At 57.5% G+C, this 18,890-nt stretch overlaps 1 protein-coding gene and 1 long non-coding RNA gene across 2 annotated transcripts in view; both read left to right on the top strand.

The window, feature by feature from the left end:
* Nucleotides 1-210: 210 nt before the first annotated feature.
* On the top strand, nt 211-16,760 carry LOC135451731 (uncharacterized). The gene is made up of 3 exons (XR_010441421.1): nt 211-256; nt 14,896-15,050; nt 15,144-16,760. It is a non-coding gene; the product is annotated as an uncharacterized LOC135451731 (long non-coding RNA).
* Nucleotides 16,761-18,007: 1,247 nt separating this feature from the next.
* LEKR1 (leucine, glutamate and lysine rich 1) overlaps nt 18,008-18,890 on the top strand; it is a 32,694-nt gene continuing 31,811 nt past the window's right edge. The window contains exon 1 of the mRNA XM_064721389.1: nt 18,008-18,173. Coding sequence (XP_064577459.1) covers nt 18,126-18,173 — 48 coding nt within the window. The 5' untranslated portion in view covers nt 18,008-18,125. The remainder of the gene's footprint in view (nt 18,174-18,890) is intronic.

Below are 18,890 nucleotides of genomic sequence, written 5' to 3'. Positions count from 1 at the left end.
CTCAGGGAAGCCTGTTTTTGCTGTGGCAGAGAATTCCCTGCTCCCACCAGTACCCCAGTGCTGGTTGCTCTCCTCTGGGTCTCTCCTTGCCTGGGCTCAGCTGCAGGTGAGCACAAGGGGAGGCACCCCCAGCTGGATGCAGTGACCCCAATCTGGGGAGCTCCTATGGAGGGTGGGAGCTCCAGCAGGGATGGGCAGTGTGGAGCTGCTCCTGTTCCTGACCACAGCTCTCATCCCACGGGCTGGCTGCAGGAAGGTACCGGGGCCAGGGAGGGCTGGGGGCTGCCTCGGGACAGTGGGGTCACCACCGGGCTGGGGGTGTCCCAGCTGTGGCACTGGGGGGTTCTGCATTGGGGCTTGGTGGCTCCAGAATGGAGATTTTGGGTTGACTTCAGAGCCAAAGCCTCGGAATGAGGGTGGCTGTTCTGTGGGGTTGTGTTGAGTCGTTTCTCGCTCGAGGCTGGGCCGGGCATGAGCAGGACGGGAGTGGGAGGTGGCACAGCTGCTCCCCCCGAGTGGGGACACCCTCTCCTCTCCCGCTTCCCACAGGCAGGCAGTCAGCAGTGCTTTTCCTTGGATGTTGTAATGGGGTTTTGCGTTTCTGGGTCCTTCTCCTCCGCAGTGCCTGGGGACACTCCCTGGGAGGGTCTGCCCCAACCTTCCCTTCCCTTCCCTTCCCTTCCCTTCCCTTCCCTTCCCTTCCCTTCCCTTCCCTTCCCTTCCCTTCCCTTCCCTTCCCTCCCCACCTTCCCTGGCGCTGTGGGATGGGAGGGAGGCGCCGCTGACAATGCACAAAAATATTTATGGTGTTTCCTTGCCAACGTGCGGAGTGTCTGAGCCACCCTGCAGGGCTGAGCCCCGCCGGCTCCGCCTCTGTCACAGGGCCCGGGGTCCCGTCTGGGCCACCTGAGCCTGGCCCGGGCCACAGCCGTGTCCCCGTGTCACCGTCCCGTGTCACCGTCACCGCAGTGCCCGGCCAGCCGAGCGCTGGGGACCCCCATCGTCCATGGGGATTTGTGGGATCGCTCCCTGGGCAGGGGCGGTGCGGCAGAGCTGGCAGGGGCAGAGCGTGCCCCTAATCACGTTAATTGTTAATTGCGTCCCGCGTGCGCCGGCCGTGGCACCGTTTGCTCGAGGGACACCTGAGCAGCGCCCTGAGAAATCGCCCGTTCCCAAATCCTGCCCGAGGGGGGCCCTGGCACAGAACGGGCCCGACCCCGGCTCTGCCAGGGGATGTCCCTGCTCTGTTTGTGCCGGTTCGGGTGACAAAGGGCAGGGATGGGGTAACAGTGCCCCGCTCCAGCCCCCTGCCCTGTCCCGGCCGTGCTGGGGCAGCCCCTGGAGCCCCCAGCCCCTCTGGGGTCAGTCCTGCCCGTGCCCCCTGCCCTGCTTCCCGTGCTGTCACCGGGGGAAGGATGGACCTGGTGACAAAGTGACAAAGGAGTGTTTGCGATAAGGATCTCGCTGTGTCACTGCCGGGGTGGTGACACACCTTTGGGCAAGGCCGGCACTGGGAAAAGCCCGTCGGGGACCTGGTGGCCCTGTGGGGGTGGCACCGGTGGTGACCAGGCCGAGAGGGACCGGCTGGGCTGGCCGGGCCACGAGTGATGCTTCTGCTCCCGTGGGGGGCTGTGGGGTACCCCAGGGTCCGGGGCAGTGTGGGGGTCCCCGGGGGGCTCCGGTGACTGCCTGGGGACCCTGCACGTGGGGACTGCCGGGTCAGGGAGACAGCAGCCGAGGCGGTGCCAGTGAGGGGTGAGGTCAGCCCTGCGCGGTCAGTGCCGTGCCTGGGATGTGTCAGGAAACAGCCTGTTCTGGACAGCGGGATAAAGGTGCCCCAGAGGCCGGGAGGAAGGAACAGCCTGAGCAGGAGCTGATTTGGGAGCTGGGCAGAAGGGCAGGAGCTGTTCCTGCAGCAGCCTCTCGAGTGTCAGCAGCCCCAAGGTGCTCGGGAACAGCCAGACCGTGCCCCCTGCCCACAAACGGGAACAGCCAGACCGTGCCCCCTGCCCACAAACAGAACAGCCAGGCTGTGCCCCCTGCCCGTGAATGGGAACAGCCAGGCTGTGCCCCCTGCCCACAAACAGAACAGCCAGGCCGTGCCCCCTGCCCGTGAATGGGAACAGCCAGACCGTGCCCCCTGCCACAAACAGAACAGCTAGACCGTGCCCCTGCCCACAAACAGAACAGCCAGACCGTGCCCCCTGCCCACACACAGGAACAGCCAGACCGTGCCCCCTGCCCACAAACGGGAACAGCCAGACTGTGCCCCCTGCCCACAAACAGAACAGCCAGACCGTGCCCCCTGCCCATGAATGGGAACAGCCAGGCTGTGCCCCCTGCCCACACACAGGAACAGCCAGACCGTGCCCCCTGCCCACAAACAGGAACAGCCAGACCGTGCCCCCTGCCCATGAATGGGAACAGCCAGACCGTGCCCCCTGCCCGCGAACAGAACAGCCAGACTGTGCCCCCTGCCCACACACAGGAACAGCCAGGCCGTGCCCCCTGCCCACATGGGAACAGCCAGGCTGTGCCCCCTGCCCACACACAGGAACAGCCAGGCTGTGCCCCCTGCCCACAGGGCACAAACGCTGCTCCCAGAGCAGCCACCCTGGCCAAGGGCACCCACAGTGCTCTGCCCTGCCTGGGGTTTGTTCTGGTGATTCTGGGGCTGTGGGATTTCACCAGAGAATGACCCTGGAGTGGGAAATGTCCCTGTGCCCTCCTCCCAGTGCCAAGGAGCTCTGCAGGGCTGTTTTTGGGGAAGTGGCTCCAAGGAAGGTGCAGGCAGTGGAGGGGAAGGTTCCCGGGGAGGTGTCCTGTGAGTGAAGGAGCCTTGGGAGGTGTCTGAACCAACGTCCTGCTCAAAGCAGGGTCAGCTCTGAGGTCACACCAGGTCCCTCAGGGCTGCATTGAGCCTGCCCAGCTCCTGCACAGCCTCCAAGCACAGCAATGTCCCTGTGAGGGGTGAAAACCCCTTAAATGCAGGATTGTGGTGGCCCAGGATGACACACCCAGCTCCTGGGTGTGTGACATCCAGGCTTGGGGCAGGGGCTGTGGGACAGGGGCTGGAGATGAGTGGTGGGACCATAAATGGATGCAGTGAGAGGGTTCTTGGCAGCAGGATGCCAGGGCTTCCATGGGATTTCTGTGCCTCTCCCATAGCTCACCAGAGCTTTCCCTGGGGAAAAAATCCCTTTGGTTTCTGCTGGGAGAAGCAGGGTGAGACAAGGCCGGGGTGCCCCGGTGTCACAGCAGGATGGGCACAGCCTGGCCCTGCGTTTCCTTCTGCTGTAGGGGAATTTGGTCCCCATGAGGGGCTGAGTCATGGGTGGCACAGAGCACAGCACACCAGAGCCTCGTGATGCCAGCACCAACCCCTGCCCAGCCTGGGGGTGGGGATCTTTTCATTTGTAGCTTTTGATGTGCAAATCTGGAGTGAGAACTGGGGGATGGACACAGGGAGCATCTCTGGCTGCCCCTGGGGCTCCTCCATCCCCATCCAACCATCGCAGCACATCCTCTGCATTAATATTTATTTTTCTCTTATGGCTACAAAGTCTGTTTTTATGAGAATAATTTCCCACAGACCCAACAACAAATGTCAGGTTGACCTAAGGGTTGTTGTTGCCTCAATTTTCTTCGGGCTCCCTCTCGTCCAACCAGCCGGGTACAAGTTGTCTCATGCGTAATTAGCCCGTGATAAATCATCTCCTGCCTTCTCCCCGTGCACGAGGAGCACATTCCCATGTGCTGATCCACGCTGGGGTTTGTTTGTCTGTGCGCTCTGTGCACTCCCTGTACCTCTGCAGCTCAGCAGGGCCGGCCTCGCCCAGCCCTGTGCAGCTGCACGGGGCAGGATCCGTCCAGAGCTGGCTGCAGTGCTCAGGAGGGCTGAGCTGGAGATCATGCCAGGGTGGGCTGACCTGCAGTGCTCCTCCTGGGAGATCATGCACAGGGGCTGGGCTGCATCCCTGCCAGTGCTCCCCTCCCTGGGGAGATCATGCACAGGGGCTGGGCTGCATCCCTGCCAGTGCTCCCCTCCCTGGGAGATCATGCACAGGGGCTGGGCTGCATCCCTGCCAGTGCTCCCTCTCTCTGGGAGATCATCCACAGGGGCTGGGGCTGCCCTGCATCCCTGCCAGTGCTCCCCTCCCTGGGGAGATCATGCACAGGGGCTGGGCTGCATCCCTGCCAGTGCTCCCTCTCTGGCACTGCCCTGCATCCCTGCCAGGGCTCCCCTCCCTGGGAGCTGCCAGGCTGCGCATCCCTGCCAGTGCTCCCTCTCTGGAGTCATGCACAGGGCTGGGCTGCATCCCTGCCAGGCTCCTCTTGGCCTGCCCTTCATCCCTGCCAGTGCCCAGGCCAGGCTGGACGGGGCTGGAAGCAGCCTGGCACAGTGGAATGGGGTCCCCAATGGCAGGAGAGGTGGGATGGGATTTAAGGTCCTTTCCATCCCAAACCATTCCATGGTTCTGGATGGTAGAGGATGGATGTGCTGCCCAGCTCGTGGCCCAGCCTCTCTGTTAGTCCATCCCCAATGCTGGGGCAGTTCCTGGCCGTTCCCAGCTCAGCTCTCCCCCAGAGCAGGTTTCCCCCAGCCCTGCCCAGCCTGGCTGCTCTGCCAGGCCGGGTGTTCATTGAGAGCCACCCCAGACCCCTCAGCTGGGTCACAGGAAGGACAGCACAGGGAAGTGCTGCAGTAAATACCACTATGGAATCAGGTTGCTGTTTGTTTCCCATGAACTCCGTGTTTGCACAGGCAGAGCAAAGGGCTCTGCCTTTCACTCAGATGCAGCACCCGGGCCAAGGCACCACTGATGCCTCCTCCAGATAATCTCAGCTGGGATCTGCTGAGCTCACAGGTCTCCTGCTGACAGAGATGTTCCAGGTGCTTTCTGTCTCATTCCTGCCCATTTTCCAGAGCATTAGGCATGGGAAGCACATTTCAGAACTGTCTGATAAAACCACACAAGTGTTTACAGTGCCCACATTTGCACCACATTCTGGAGGCCATTGTAGTGCACAAAGAGCAATAATTATTGCAGGCAGCAAAGCAGGGAAAGGAGAAATATTGGTTTGCATTCAGGGCACCCCGTGTGTCCTGGCCTGGAGCTGCTGTGGGGTCAGGCCAGAGGAGGGCAAGGAGATGCTCTGGGGGCTGGAGCCAGGCTGGGACACCTGGGGGGGCTCACCTGGAGAGGAGAATGATCCAGGGAGAGCTCAGAGCCCTGGCAGGGCCTGCAGGGGCTCCAGGAGAGCTGCAGAGGGACTGGGGACAGGGATGGAGGGACAGCACACAGGGAATGGCTCCCACTGCCACAGGGCAGGGATGGATGGGAGATTGGGAATTGGGAATTCCTGGCTGGGATGGGATTCCCAGAGCAGCTTGGGATACAGTGGTGCCTCCAAATCCTCATCATCTCCCATGCCAGGATGTGAGCAGGGGAAAGGCAGGATTCATCTCCCTGACTCTCAGGGATACAAACAGGTAAAGGCAGGATTCATGTCCCTGACTCTCAGGGATGCAAACAGGGAAAAGGCAGGATTCATGTCCCTGACTCTCAGGGATGCAAACAGGGAAAAGGCAGGATTCATCTCCCTGACTCTCAGGGATACAAACAGGTAAAGGCAGGATTCATGTCCCTGACTCTCAGGGATGCAAACAGGTAAAAGGCAGGATTCATCTTCCTGACTGTTAGAGATACAAACAGGGAAAAGGCAGGATTCATGTCCCTGACTCTCAGGGATGCAAACAGGGAAAAGGCAGGATTCATCTCCCTGACTCTCAGAGATACAAACAGGTAAAGGCAGGATTCATCTCCCTGACTCTCAGGGATGCACCCCACTCCTGCCTGGAGCACCCACCATCCCTGGAAGGGTTTTTGAGGTGTGGCCCTTGGGGACATGGTTTAGTGGCAATGGGGGTGCTTGGGGGAAGGCTGCACTCAGCAGCTTCTCCAAGCCTGGCTTGGAAGTGCAGCGTGAGCATCAGCTGCCCCGAGCTCTGTGCTCGCGGGTCGGTGTTGCAAACATCTGGCAGGCCGTTGTTTGTTTGTTTTTCCACCTCACACACATTTTCGTCATTTCTGCCGGGGGTGCTCCGGGGAGGCCGCAGGAAGCCAGTCTAGCCAGGGCAAATCTGGGCTTGCTCTGGCAGGGAAGTCGGCAAGAATGAATATTTGCCCTGTGGCATCAATTTCCTGTCTAGCATTCTCCAAAAGGCAGCTGGAGAGAGCCCAGGAGCACAGATGTATGAGCTGTGTGTGCCTGGCACTCCCCTAGCAGGGCTGGGAAGGAGCCTCTGCTCTTCCCCCCCCTCCAGAATTCCCAGAATCAGCACTTTGCTGGGGAGCTCCTCTCCTCGGGAAACACCAGGGCATTATTCAGTTGAATGGCCCATGTGGGAAAATGCAGATGCTGCCTCGGGACACGGAGTGATGCAAGGGATGGCTTGGGAAGGAGGGAGGGAAGGAGAGAGGTGGGGCCACTGCTGGTGATCCCTGAGCCCCCTGGGCTGGGCAGGCCCCTCCACACTGCCTGAGCTTTAATTGGCAGTGAACTTTTGAATTTTAATGATCCCTTTCAGGGGGTTCAGGAGGGGCAGCTCAGTGCCATGTCCATTGCTGGCATTCTGGTGGGATGGGAGGGCACAGGAATTGCTGCTGGTTGCTGTGTACTTACAATAATAACAAAAAAATACCCCACTCTAAACCTGATTTATTTTAAATGTGCCTTATCTATGACACAAATTTTGTTGTGGGCTTCAAGTAGAAGGCTTTGGATGCCTCGGGTTTGGCATGTGTTTTAGTGGATCACAGAACATCCTGAGCTGGAAAGGACTCACAAGGATCATCGAGTCCAGCTCCTGGCCCTGCACAGCACAATCCCAACATCCCAACATGTTCCATCTGATCACAGCCTAAGATTCCCACAAGGACAAACATCAGCTAACAAAAACTGGCTTCACGTGGGCCCAAACGAGACCTCTCATCCTCATTTTCACCTTCCTTCTCGTGAAATTTATTTGAGAAAGCCTTTCTTTGTCGCTTCACAGAGTGCCGGCAGCTGTTGGTTGTGGTTATGGAAATGCTTTATTTGAATAGTTATGGGAACGAGTTTCAGCTGAGGGCTGGTTTGGCTGCAGCCCCACCCAGCAGGGCTGGAGCTGCCCTGGCAGCCCTGGGTGGGTGGCACTGGGACACTTCGGGAGCACCAGCTCCCTGCAGCCTCCTCCAGCCCAGCTGGGATTTGTCCTGATCTCCCCATCCCTTGTCCTGATCTCCCCATCCTTTGTCCTGATCTCCCCATCCCTTGTCCTGATCTCCTCCTCCCTTGTCCTGATCTCCCCATCCCCGAGGGCTGATGGAATCAGAAACCCTGCCTGGTTTGGGTTGGGAGGGACCTTAAAGCCCCTCCTGTTCTCCCCTGCCCCGGGCAGGGACACCTCCCCCAGACCAGGTTTTTCAGAATTTAAAACTTTTTACTTACAAATCAAATACATGCTGAAATTCAAGTGCTCCCCTGACACTGTTGTGGGTTTGGATTTTATTCTTCTTTTCCTATTAAGTCGTGTGCTGTGACAGCATAAATAATGTGACTGAGTGTCTTTGGCAGTCTGGTCATCTGCAATGTGTCTCGAGGCTTTTAGGGGGGTAAAGCCAGAAGAGCTGTAGCTGTTGGGCTGAGAGAGGCTGTGGAAAGGGGATCTCTACCCGGCTGCACAAATAAGTTGATTTTTTCCATCTTCCAGGGTCTGTTTTCCTTCTGCTGTGTCTCTTATAAGGCCAATTAACATTAATGGGAGTTGTAGAAACAGACTCTTACAGGAGGAGCTCGTTAGCTCTTTCTTCCTGTGGTTTTCATGCTGAGTTGCTAAGTTTTATGGATTAGCAAGAATGCTAAAAGATATGGCAAAGCAATGGCTATTGCCATACTGAAGTGCTTACTGAGTTTAATGAGCCAGGTTTGGGAATGGATTGGAAGCTCCATAAGTAACCAGACCTCTGGAAAATCCATACCAAGGCAACCTGATCAGCCAGCTGTACAAATATCCCGCTGACCTCTTCCTCCCGGACAGCCTGATTCCTGAGAAACTCTGTTTCCAGGGGAAAACCACGAGCAATTCCCACAAACTGTCCTTTCCCAGCCTGCCAGGGAGGGAGTCACACCCGGGGCAGGCCTGGGGGATCTCCTTGGCTCAGCAGTGCTGCAAGGATTGCTGATTTCCTGGGATAACTGCGAGTCCCAGCCATCCTCCATCCAGCTGAGATGGGATTTTTGTGGGTGTTGTGTATTTAATTCAGCTGTGAGAAACCTACAGCCCCTGACATCACTTCCCTGGCCTGGGGATGTTTGATTTTTCCCACGTTATGGTGGGATAATGAGATGTGTTTTCCTGTGTGGTCTCCCAGGGGGCCCTCAGGCAGGAAAGATTCTTCTCTGTTTCCTCTTTTCCCTGTGAATTGAGGGATTGCAAGAGCACGAGGGACCTGGGTTGTACCAGAATGTGAATTTGCAGGTCAAAGAGTGAAATATCTGAATTTCAAGTCTATCCATGTGGATTAATTATCAGGATCACGAGATAAATGAACGTGGTTGAGCAGGAATGACAGAACTGTGATGGAGAACACACAGGTTGGGAAATGCCCTCCTTTTGAGAGAGGCAAGTTTTGGAAATCTTAAATAAATGTAGGATTTAAACAGAGAAATGTCCCTGTGCAGTAGCTGTTTTGATATTGCCAGCTCACCTCCCAAGCCCTATTGTTTTGAAATGAGCTCTCAGGGTTGAGTTTAACATCCTTGCTTTCAAAAACCCAAGCACACAAAAGGACAAGGTTTCCTTTCTCGTTTTTACTGCTGTTTCCAGTCCAGCTCTGCAATGCTATTTTTAGAAGCCTGTGTTTTAATGCTGTGGCATGAACTGCTGGGATTTCCCCTGGCTGATATAAAAGAGAGGATCTGCACTTTGGTATTAGCAGTCAGCCAGGAAATCCGTGCCTGGTGCCAGAAATGGGCCTTCCTTCATAAATCTGTATTTATTTTCATTTCCTTGAGCAGCGGTGACGTGCCAGATCAGCTGTGCTGCTGTCCTGACACATTCTGGAGGGCCATGGAGCAGGGGAGGCTGGGCTGGAAGCAGAGACAGGATTTGCCTCTGATTCCCTGGGGACACGCACAGCTGGGAAGTGCTGGCTTTCAGGGAATCGGATGGGACTGTGCTCTGATCCCATAAAGAACTGGCAAAAGGCACTTCCACAGGGGGCCTTCACATGTTTCAAACTAAGTGACCAGTCCTGTCTGATTGCCCTTACCACCTTGACAGAATTGTCTGTTATAGATTTGTTACAGAGCAGGAAAGCTGTGATCCAGTGGGCTGAAATCAATGGAACAATCCCTGGAAGTGTCTGAGGCCAGGTTGGATGGGGTTTGGAGCACCCTGGGATAGAGGAAGGTGTCCCTGCCCACTGCAGGGTGGAATGAGGTGAACTTTAATGTCTCTCCCAACCCAGATCATTCCATGATTCTATAATCCAGAGATCTGGATGCTCTTTCAGCTTGGCCTGTCTGAGCAAACCTCTCTTTCAGTGTAAAATGAGGATTATTCTGCCAGTTGATCATTTCACCATCCCTGGAGGTGTCCAAGGAAGTCCTGGCATGGCACTCAGTGCTCTGGGCTGGGGACAGGATGGGGATTGGTCACAGATTTGGTCTTGGAGGGCTTTTCCAGCCTCAGTGGTTCTGTGATCCTATGACTCAATCCACTTTCTGTGCACTCTGTGAAGGAAAAAGGCTCTGTATGAATAACCTTTAATTACGCTTCTTTTTGGATCCAAGTTAATTCCCAAAACTCCTGTGTCCTGTGGCTGGTCCCTTCCCCTCCACTGGGAAGGCTTTTCAGGGTAAGGGTTACGTGAAGCACTTTCTAAAGTTCTATTTTTGAGAGTTCTGAAAGGTGACACCTGTGTGGAAGTCATTGCCATCCTTAAAATAACCGGGGTGGCAGCTCGGGGCACTGTGACATTGGTGGTGAGCAGGGACACACGTGGCACGGGGGGAGTGGGACTGGCTCTTATCAGGGCTTTAGAGCACCAGGTACCGTGGAGCTCAGTCCTGACAGGGCCCCAAGGTGTGACAGCTCAATAAATATTGAATGTGCCCTTAATCTCGGGGCGGGGAGTGCTGTACCCCCAGCAGGAAGTGCTGATCCTCCCCGTGTGAGTGCAAGATACTACAGCGAGTATCTGCCACCCTATCGGCCCAGATATGGGAAGTGTACTCAGAGGGATATTGTGCAAAGAGCAAACAGCAGCAGGGAGAGCTTTTGTTCCGCAGGCACCGAGCCCAGGTCAGCGGGTGACACTGCAGAGCTCCCAAAACTGCAGGCTTGCAGTCAGATCTGACTTGGGCTGGAAAGGGAGGTTCCCTCCCCACAAAGGGGGGCTCAGTGTGGTGCCCTCCTGCAGAGGGATGGGAGAAGGGAGAGTGCAGGGACAGTGGGACACGCTGTGAGCTGACCCCAGTGTGGGGGACCCCAAATCCTGCTGGGGGATGAGGCTCTCACCCCGCAGAACAACCCGCGGCCCTTCCTCTGAGCCCTGAAGAAAGGCCAGCAGGTAAAGGCCAGGGTGTGTGTGTGTGACTGTGGGCTCTGCAGGGAGACAGCCGTGGCTCCTGAGGGGAGGCTGCAGTGTGGGTGCCAGGCTGGCTGTGTGTGGTGGTTTCCCGTGGTGCAGTGACTGATGCCCTGTGACAGCCCGTGCGTGGCGCCTGCTGCTCTGCTGGTGCAGCTGGGGACTCTGTCACTGCTCACCATCACCTCACGACAGCAAAACTCTTTGGGAATGAAATTTTCTGCCACGAAATGGGGGCTCACGAAAGCAGTCGCTGCAACCCCTGGGAATGAACTCACTTTTACTTTGTCACAGTGCCGTGAGAAAACGGTGAATTCTGTAGTGCACTGTCCCTGTGCAGTGTGACGGGGCTGTGGGGTCCTGAGTGGCACCTTTGGCTTTAAGCCATCAGCACTTTAGGATGGACCCACAGAGTGTGGCAGCAGCCTGAGTCCCTGCAGGAACCCCAGGTCCAGCCTGAGCTCCCAGCAAGGCTTGTTCTTGCACACAGTGATGAGATCCCAGGATCCCTGAGGCTGGAAAAGCCCTCGCACACCTTCGAGTCCCAGCTGTGACAAATCCCCACCTTGTCCCAGCCCAGAGCACCGAGTGCCACCTCCAGCTCTTTCTGGGACACCTCCGGGGATGGGCACTCCAAACCTCCCCCCCTTTAACCCTTTCCATGGGGAAACTCGTCCTGGTGTCCACCCCTGGCCCAGCCTGAGGCCGCTCCCTCTGCTCCTGTCCCTGTTCCCTGGAGCACAGCCTGACCCCCCGGCTGTCCCCTCCTGTCAGGAGCTGTGCAGAGCCACAAGGTCCCCCCTGATCCCCCTTTTCTCCAGGCTGAGCCCCTTCCCAGCTCCCTCAGCCCCTGCACTGGACAGACTGGATGCAGGTGGTTGTTGCCATTCCCTGGGGAACAATTCCCTGTGACATATCTGGGCCACCTTTGGTGTGCCCTCCCTCGTGCCCTGGTGGCTGCATCTCCTGCCAGCCGTCCTGCACTGCAGCATCCTGGGGCAGGGCTGGGATCTGTGTGAGCTCTTCAGAAACCCTCTGGCAGTGTTATCACCATGGTGTGTCACCACGGCTTCCAAATGGTGGCTGCAGGCCACCAGAGATGGGGACAAAGCTGCTGGTGCCATGTTGTGTAAACAGGAAGAAAATCTGCCTGTTCCCTCGGTGACTCCATGGTGACCAGGAAACACTGGCCCATTTCACAAGCCTCCCCTGCCTCTCAGGGGTCACACACAGGGTTTGCTTTCCCGGAGCCACGGACACCTCTCTGTGTGCCTCTGACAACTGAGTCACAGCTGCTTGGGCTGGAAGGGACCTTAAAGTTCAGGGACCCCTGGCAGGGAGTCCCAACTCTTGATCCCGAACACACCAACAGCTCTGGGCCTTCTGCTGGCAGCTGTGTCAAGTTCTTCAATAGCTTTTATTTGGGATAAATCACAAAGAAACCTAAAGATTTTAAAGCAATTTAATCTAAAATCTCTTTCCTTAAACTATTTAAGGTACTTTGAAATAGCGAACAGCTTATGGAAACCATCACGTGCAGCAGATTGCCAGGAATGGGGGCAAAGTTTGTGATGCTGAGCAGTGCTGGAGGAGCCCCAGAACAACCACGCTGAGGGATCTGAAGGGTTCTGTAGCAGAGCCCTCAGAAAGCAGCCAGCACAGCGAGGTGGTGGCTGCCACAGCTCCTGCACATCCCTGGGCTCCACAAGCTGCCAGCTCAGCTGGCATCAGGCCATGGGTCACCTCAGATGGCCACGGGTCACCGCGGGTGTCCTCAGGACACGACGGCCGAGCTCTCGGTCAGGGCAGTACAGAGGGCCATCCTCTGGCCATCACCTCCCCCAGTGTCTGCCTTCAGAGAGCAGGAATAGCCATTTTTGCACTTCACTAAACATTCTCTGTTTGGATGTTAGCTGCAGTCTTGCCCTTGCTCCTTTTGAAGTCAGTGGGTTTGACAGATGGGGAAACGGGTTCTAAAGCAAAGCAAGAAAAATCCTATTCTGCTTTATTTTCATCCCAGTTCCGCACATAGAAGGGTAGGGCTGCTTCTTAACAGTCTGTTGTAGCAACAGCCTGCAACCAACACACACGTGCTGTTATCTCTGTGGGAGATAAATTTACATTGTCAGGCCATGCCATGGAAATGCAACATTTGCATTTTCCTGCCAGGATGTGCCAGGACGCTGCAGGGCCATCCCAAAGCAGGAGCTGGGCACTGAGGTGAGCTGGAGGAAGGAGCAGCCTGACCTCCTGCCAGGCACTGCATGCTGCTGGTTAAAAGCGTTTAAAAGGGGATGGAGAGGAGCCCAAGCAAAGCTCCAGAGCTGTGTCACCAGTAAATATCATAACACAGTCTCAGGGCTTGCAAAGACTAGTCCTTACTTGTATGGGCATTCCCACTCCTTTCCTTGCAGGCTGGGAGACCCAGGCATTGTTTTTGCATGCTGGATCTCAGAATGATGCACACACACACTGATCTTGCCCCCTGGATTCGAGTGAGCCCCACCATCCCCCTTGGGATGCTCCATCCTCTAAACATCCCAGCTTCCTTCACTTGTGTTTTCTCTCTATCTTTTCCTGTTTTACAGTGACTCCACAGTCCCTTCATCACTGCCTGGTGTTTCTTCCAGTAGCTCACCAAGGCTGTAACATCTGTCTTGTTTCACCCATCCTTGTCCCCTTCCAGTGGGGAGGGCTTTGTGTGCAGTTTCTGTTTTGGCAGGATTTTCAGGTTTGTTGTTGTTTTTTTTTTAGGCAGCAGTAGAAACGTTTCGCTCCCTCCAGCTCCTGTGTTTAAATTAGGAAAGAGCAGATCACTGGTGGCTGGGGGGAACAGGGAAGATTGATGGGGTTTCTGCCATCCCATGGGAGTTCCCTGGCGGGCTCCTGGGAAACTGCTGAGTCCTGCACCTCACCCTCGTGGTAACAGCTCTGTTTTGCCTGAGGAGCCCTCAGGAGTGCCACCATCATTGTCACCCAGGAGCATTAGGAGATCTTATAGATATGCCCTTGAATGCCTTAAAAAGAGAGAACAAAACCTCCTAACCCTCTGCACCATCTCCCAGGGCTTGGGCTCTTGTTTGGACCTTTTGACAGGAGAAGAGGAACCGGCCTCAAGCTCTGCCAGAGGAGGTTCAGGTCAGACATCAGGAGGAATTTCTTCATGGAAAGGGTTTTTCAGCACTCCAAAGGGCTGCCCAGGGAGGTGTCCAAGGAATGACTGGATGTGGCATTCAGGGCTCTGGGCTGGTGACAGTGCAGTATTTGGTCAGTCAAAGGGTGGATTCCATGGTCCTGGGGATCTTTTCCAACTCTAATGATTCTTTGATTCCCTCCCCAGATGCCATCCTGCTGACTGGTCTGTGCCCTCTGCCCATTCCTGACTGCCAGAGCTGCCTCTGTGCTCGGCATTCCCTCCTCACTCCAGCCCTGGATCCCTGACGCTTTTCCTGGCACCCTTCCCAACTCCTCTTGCTGCCAAGTCAGACTCAGTACAAGCGTCTTGTATTCCCTTTCAAATCCTTTCCTATCGTGGCAAATAAACCCACTGTCCTCCACACACACACTCCTGATATTATCCTTGACAGCTCTTCACTTCTGGCACTCAGCTGCTGCTTAATCATATGGTTTCTTTCTCTGAGTCACCTCGTGTGCTCTTGCAGCCAAGAGCTTGACTTTGACTTGGCAATGTCACGGCAGGAGCACATCCCTCGGGATGCCGGTGCAGCCCCGCATGTCCCACTGCCACCAGCACGCTCCTCTTGCTCTGCTCTGGGCCACATCGGTGCCTCTGCAGAGTGGGACCATTCCGTCCCCTCTGCCCTCCCGCACAAGCACCCCGCTCCACCCTGCTCTCCCTGATTTTATCATTTCCCTGCTGCTGTGCAGAGTTTCTGCTCTTAGCACACAGCGACCTGCCTGACCTTGACTCCCAGGTAGCCCCGGCGCTCAGATCCCTTCTCCAAACATCCTCCCACTGAGGCCCCTCTCCCCTCACTCTCGTCCTTGTGACATTTGCAAAGAGGGGGCAAACGGAGCAAACCAAACAAACCCAGCAAATACCGCTGGAAAAGGGGAACCAACGCGATGTGCAGGGAGCACCGGGAATAAATAACCTGGCTGCCTTGCGAGCCCTGTCCTTCCCCTGACCCCTCGTGCCGCACGTCTGCTCCGTGCTGCGGGCCGGCACGGGATCCCCGCTCTTCCCCAAATCCCCTGTGTACCTACGGAGCGATAACCGAGCTCTGCTCCTCCCTAGGAAAACAACCGGAGCTTCCCAGAGGAGCTGTTTGCAGACAATGCCGCAGAGCCGCTTCCCCGCACCGCTCCCTGTACCGAGCGAATGTAAGGGCAGCCTCAAGCCAGAGGGCTGGGATAAAAGTTGGATTTCTCGCTGTCCAGAGAATGCTGCAGGTGTGGACACACCTATTCACCCTCCCAGCCCCTCGGCCGGTCCCGCTTTGTGCGAAGAGAGAGAGTGTTGGTGTTTATTGCCTTTTTCCCCAGCTGCACACTGGCACGGACTTTGCTCCTCTGGGCTGGGATTTCTAAGCAGCGGGAGGCTTTCCACGTGTGTTTGAGAAGGTACAAAGCCTGCCGGAAAACAATGGAAATAGCTGCCTTATGACTGCTGCGTGTCACGCACTCGGTTCTTGCCCGCTCGTTTGTCCTTGGAGCTGCTCGCGCCGCCTGGAACCTGATCCCGAGCGGTGCCGGGCGCCGGGGCTGGCACGAACACCGGCACGGTGCCACGGGCACAGACACGGCCGTGCTCCGGCCCGGCCGCGGCTCGAGGCCTCGGGCAGCGCTGACCGACCCCCTCAGCCCCCGGAGCCACCGCGGATGTGTGGAGCGGGCGGTGGGCTCCGTGAGGAGTGGGGGCTTCCTGCCGGGAGGAAACAGCTGCTTCAGAGCCGAGTGCTTCTCCTGTGCTCTGCTTCCCTCGGAGTTCTGGCCTGGGAGCATCCCTGCTGGCTCAGCACGGCTCTGCCAGGTTCTCCACACCTCCAGGACAGGATCTCCCCCGATCCCCTCGGACAGGCTCCCTCTGTGCAACCCTCCCACAGACCTCAAAGACAGATCTCCTTTATTTCCCCTAAGATAGCCTCCCCTCAGCGCCCCAGTACTGGATCTTCTCATCCACAGGCTCCCCTTTGTCCAATCTCTTTCAGGTCCCCAAGCACAGGCTCGCCTCCATCTCCACAGGACTGGATCCCCTCCAGGACAGGCTCCTCTCAGCGCCGCCAATACCTGGATCCCCTCAGACCCCCCAAACACGGGATCCCCAAGACCGGATCCCTTCAGCTCCCTCTGGCCAAGCCCCCTCCAGCCCCTCCTCAGCGGGCGCAGCCAGGGTGGGGAGGGCCGGGATGCAGCAGCCTCCATTCCCCCGTCCATCCCTCCCTCCCTCCCTGCCTGCCTGCTGCGTGCTGCAGCCCGCCTTCCCCCCGGCCTGCCGCGCTCCCCCCGCTCGCCGCCCGCGGTGATCCGCGCTGAGCTCACGGCCGCGCCTCACGACACCCCGGCTCGGCACGTCAGCCCCGCCATCGCGTGAGAGCCGCCGCCCGCCGCCGCCCCCCCGCCCGCCGCCATCACGCACGGCGGGAACAGCTGCCGGCACGGCGCGGCCAGACCCCGCTCCCAGACCCCGCTCCCAGCCAAGGCGGGCTCTCGCCAGCTCCTATTAATGCAAGATCTTAATTAATGACCCCCGCGGGGGGCGAGCCGCCCTTCACACGCAACACGCACTCCCCCCCGTTCGCCCGCGCCCGGCGTGGAAGCACGAAGAGGTTAAAATGGAGGCGGGGGCGTGAGGCGGCTGCCAAGGCGGGATTAGCGCGGCTCGGAGCTCGGCACGCAACGCGGGACGGGGCACGGCGGCCACACGCGAGGGACCCGCGGTGACGCGCGTGGCACCGCCGTGCAGAGCTGAGGGGGAACGCAGGGCGCCGGGAGCCCGAACCAGCGCACAGTGCCCTCCGTCTCCCCCCCGGTTTAGCATCCCTCTGTTGAGACAGCACTTACTCACCCTTTCTTCCTTTTCCCCCCCTTACTGATGCAATTTTCCTTTTTTTCCCAATAAAGCTTTTATTTCTGTCCCCTAAAATTCACCGCTTTCTTCAACCCAACCCCCCTTTTCTCCCCTATTCATCTCCCAACCTTACTAATGCTTCACCTCAGAGATGGGTCGTGCATAAATTAAATTAAGGTCACCTCAGTTTTTTTTTTCTCTTTTTCATGGCCTGTCCCCAGTTTTTTTGTGTGTATCCCTAAATTATGGTTTTGGGGGTGTATTGTTTTATATAAGGCTGTAGGGAATGTTTTGGGGATGTAGGAACTGCTTGGGGGATGTAGGAATTCCTTTGGGCAGATGGTCCCTGCTGTGTGATCAAGCCAAGTCCCAACAGGGAGTGGGATTTGGAGGAAACAGCAACCCATCAGCGCTAGAAAGAAGGGCAGAAAGTGGAATTAATCCCGCTGAAACTGCCGAATCTCGCTGCCAATCCTTCCCTGATTTATTTATTTTCGTGACTGTGTGTTCGCTCCAGTGGGTCTCACCGGGAGCTGGCGGCTCCCGGTTCATCCCGAGGTTGAGCTCGTGCCTCGGGTGTGACACGCAGATGACCCGGCTGGCAGGGCCGGATTTGGGGTGGCGGGGACTAATTGGGGGTGTCAGGGGTGGCTTTGGGGTGTTGGAGACGAATTTGGGCTGGTGGGGCTGAATTAGAAGTGCCAGATGCAGGTTTGAGGTGTCAGGAGGGGCTTTGGGGTGTCACGGTTACATTTGGGCTGTCAGGGCAGGCTAGGGGGAGAGAAGTGGTTTTGGGGTGTCATTATAGAATTTGGGGAGTCAGGGACAGGTTTGGGATGTCAAGGCCAAATTCGGGACATTGGAGGTGGCTTTGCGAGTGCAGGGCCAAATTTGGGGTGGCAGGGCCGAATCTGGGATGTCAGGTTTTGGCTTTGGGGTGTCAGGATTTCACTTCGGGGTATTGGGGGGCTTCGGGGTGGCAGGGCCGAATTTGGAGTGTCAAGGTTTGTCTTTGTTGTGTCAAAATAGAATTCAGGATTTTGGGGCCGACTTCGGGGTGGCAGGGAAGAATTTGGGGTGTCAGAGTTTGGCTTTGGGGTGTCAAGGCCCAGTTCGGGATGTCGGGACCGGTTTCGGGGTGTCAGGAGCGGCTCTGGGGAGCCGTGTTTGGCATGTCAGGGCTGGCTTTGGGGTGTCAGGGGGATTTTGGGGCGCACTAAACCCCGATGCTGCGGCGAGCCGCGCTCACCTCAGCCCCTCTGACGCGCACGCGCCGTTGCCGCGGTTACGGCCGACGCCGCGGTCACAAAATGGCGGCGGCCGCCGCGCCCCCCCCACCCCTCCCGGGTCCCCCCGGCCGGGACCCCGGCGGGCCCTGAGCCCCGAGCCCCGGCCCGCTCCCGGAACCCCGAGCCCCCGCCGCTCCCCGGAGCCCGCCGCCCAGCCCGCGGGAGGCCATGGAGCGGCGCGGCCCCGTCCACGCGCTGCCCGAGGAGATCCGCAAGGTACGAGCTGTGGAAATGCCAGACCCCGACGCTTGGAGCTCCTGCAGCAGCTCAGGGATGTTGCACAGGCCTGTGAGCACCGGTGCATTGCCTGTACATTTTGGCCTTGGGTTAGGCTGGGTGTTGGGTTTCCTCACTCTTTTTGCGGTGTAATTACAGTTATTCTATAGGAACCCTGCAGAGGAACTCCTGAGTCTGTTCCGGGGCTGTCACTGCAGGTGAGTTTTGGGGAACACCTCGCCCTGTGCCGGGGCTGTCACTGCAGGTGAGTTTTGGGGAACACCTCGCCCTGTGCCGGGGCTGTCAGTGCAGGTGAGTTTTGGGGAACACCTCAGTCTGTGCCAGGGCTGTCAGTGCAGGTGAGTTTTGGGGAACATCTCGCTCTGTGCCAGGGCTGTCAGTGCAGGTGTGTTTTGGGGCACACCTCGTCCTGTGCCAGGGCTGTCAGTGCAGGTGAGTTTTGGGGAACACCTGAGTCTGTGCCAGGGCTGTCAGTGCAGGTGAGTTTTGGGGAACACCTGAGTCTGTGCCAGGGCTGTCAGTGCAGGTGAGTTTTGGGGAACACCTGAGTCTATGCCAGGGCTGTCAGTGCAGGTGAGTTTTGGGGAACACCTGAGTCTGTGCCAGGGCTGTCAGTGCAGGTGAGTTTTGGGGCACACCTCGCCCTGTGCCAGGGCTGTCAGTGCAGGTGAGTTTTGGGGAACACCTGAGTCTGTG

Source organism: Zonotrichia leucophrys, chromosome 9 (genome assembly GCF_028769735.1).
Source record: "Zonotrichia leucophrys gambelii isolate GWCS_2022_RI chromosome 9, RI_Zleu_2.0, whole genome shotgun sequence".
In the NCBI taxonomy this organism is placed as follows: Eukaryota; Metazoa; Chordata; class Aves; order Passeriformes; family Passerellidae; genus Zonotrichia; species Zonotrichia leucophrys.
This window is presented reverse-complemented; position numbering and strand designations above follow the sequence as displayed.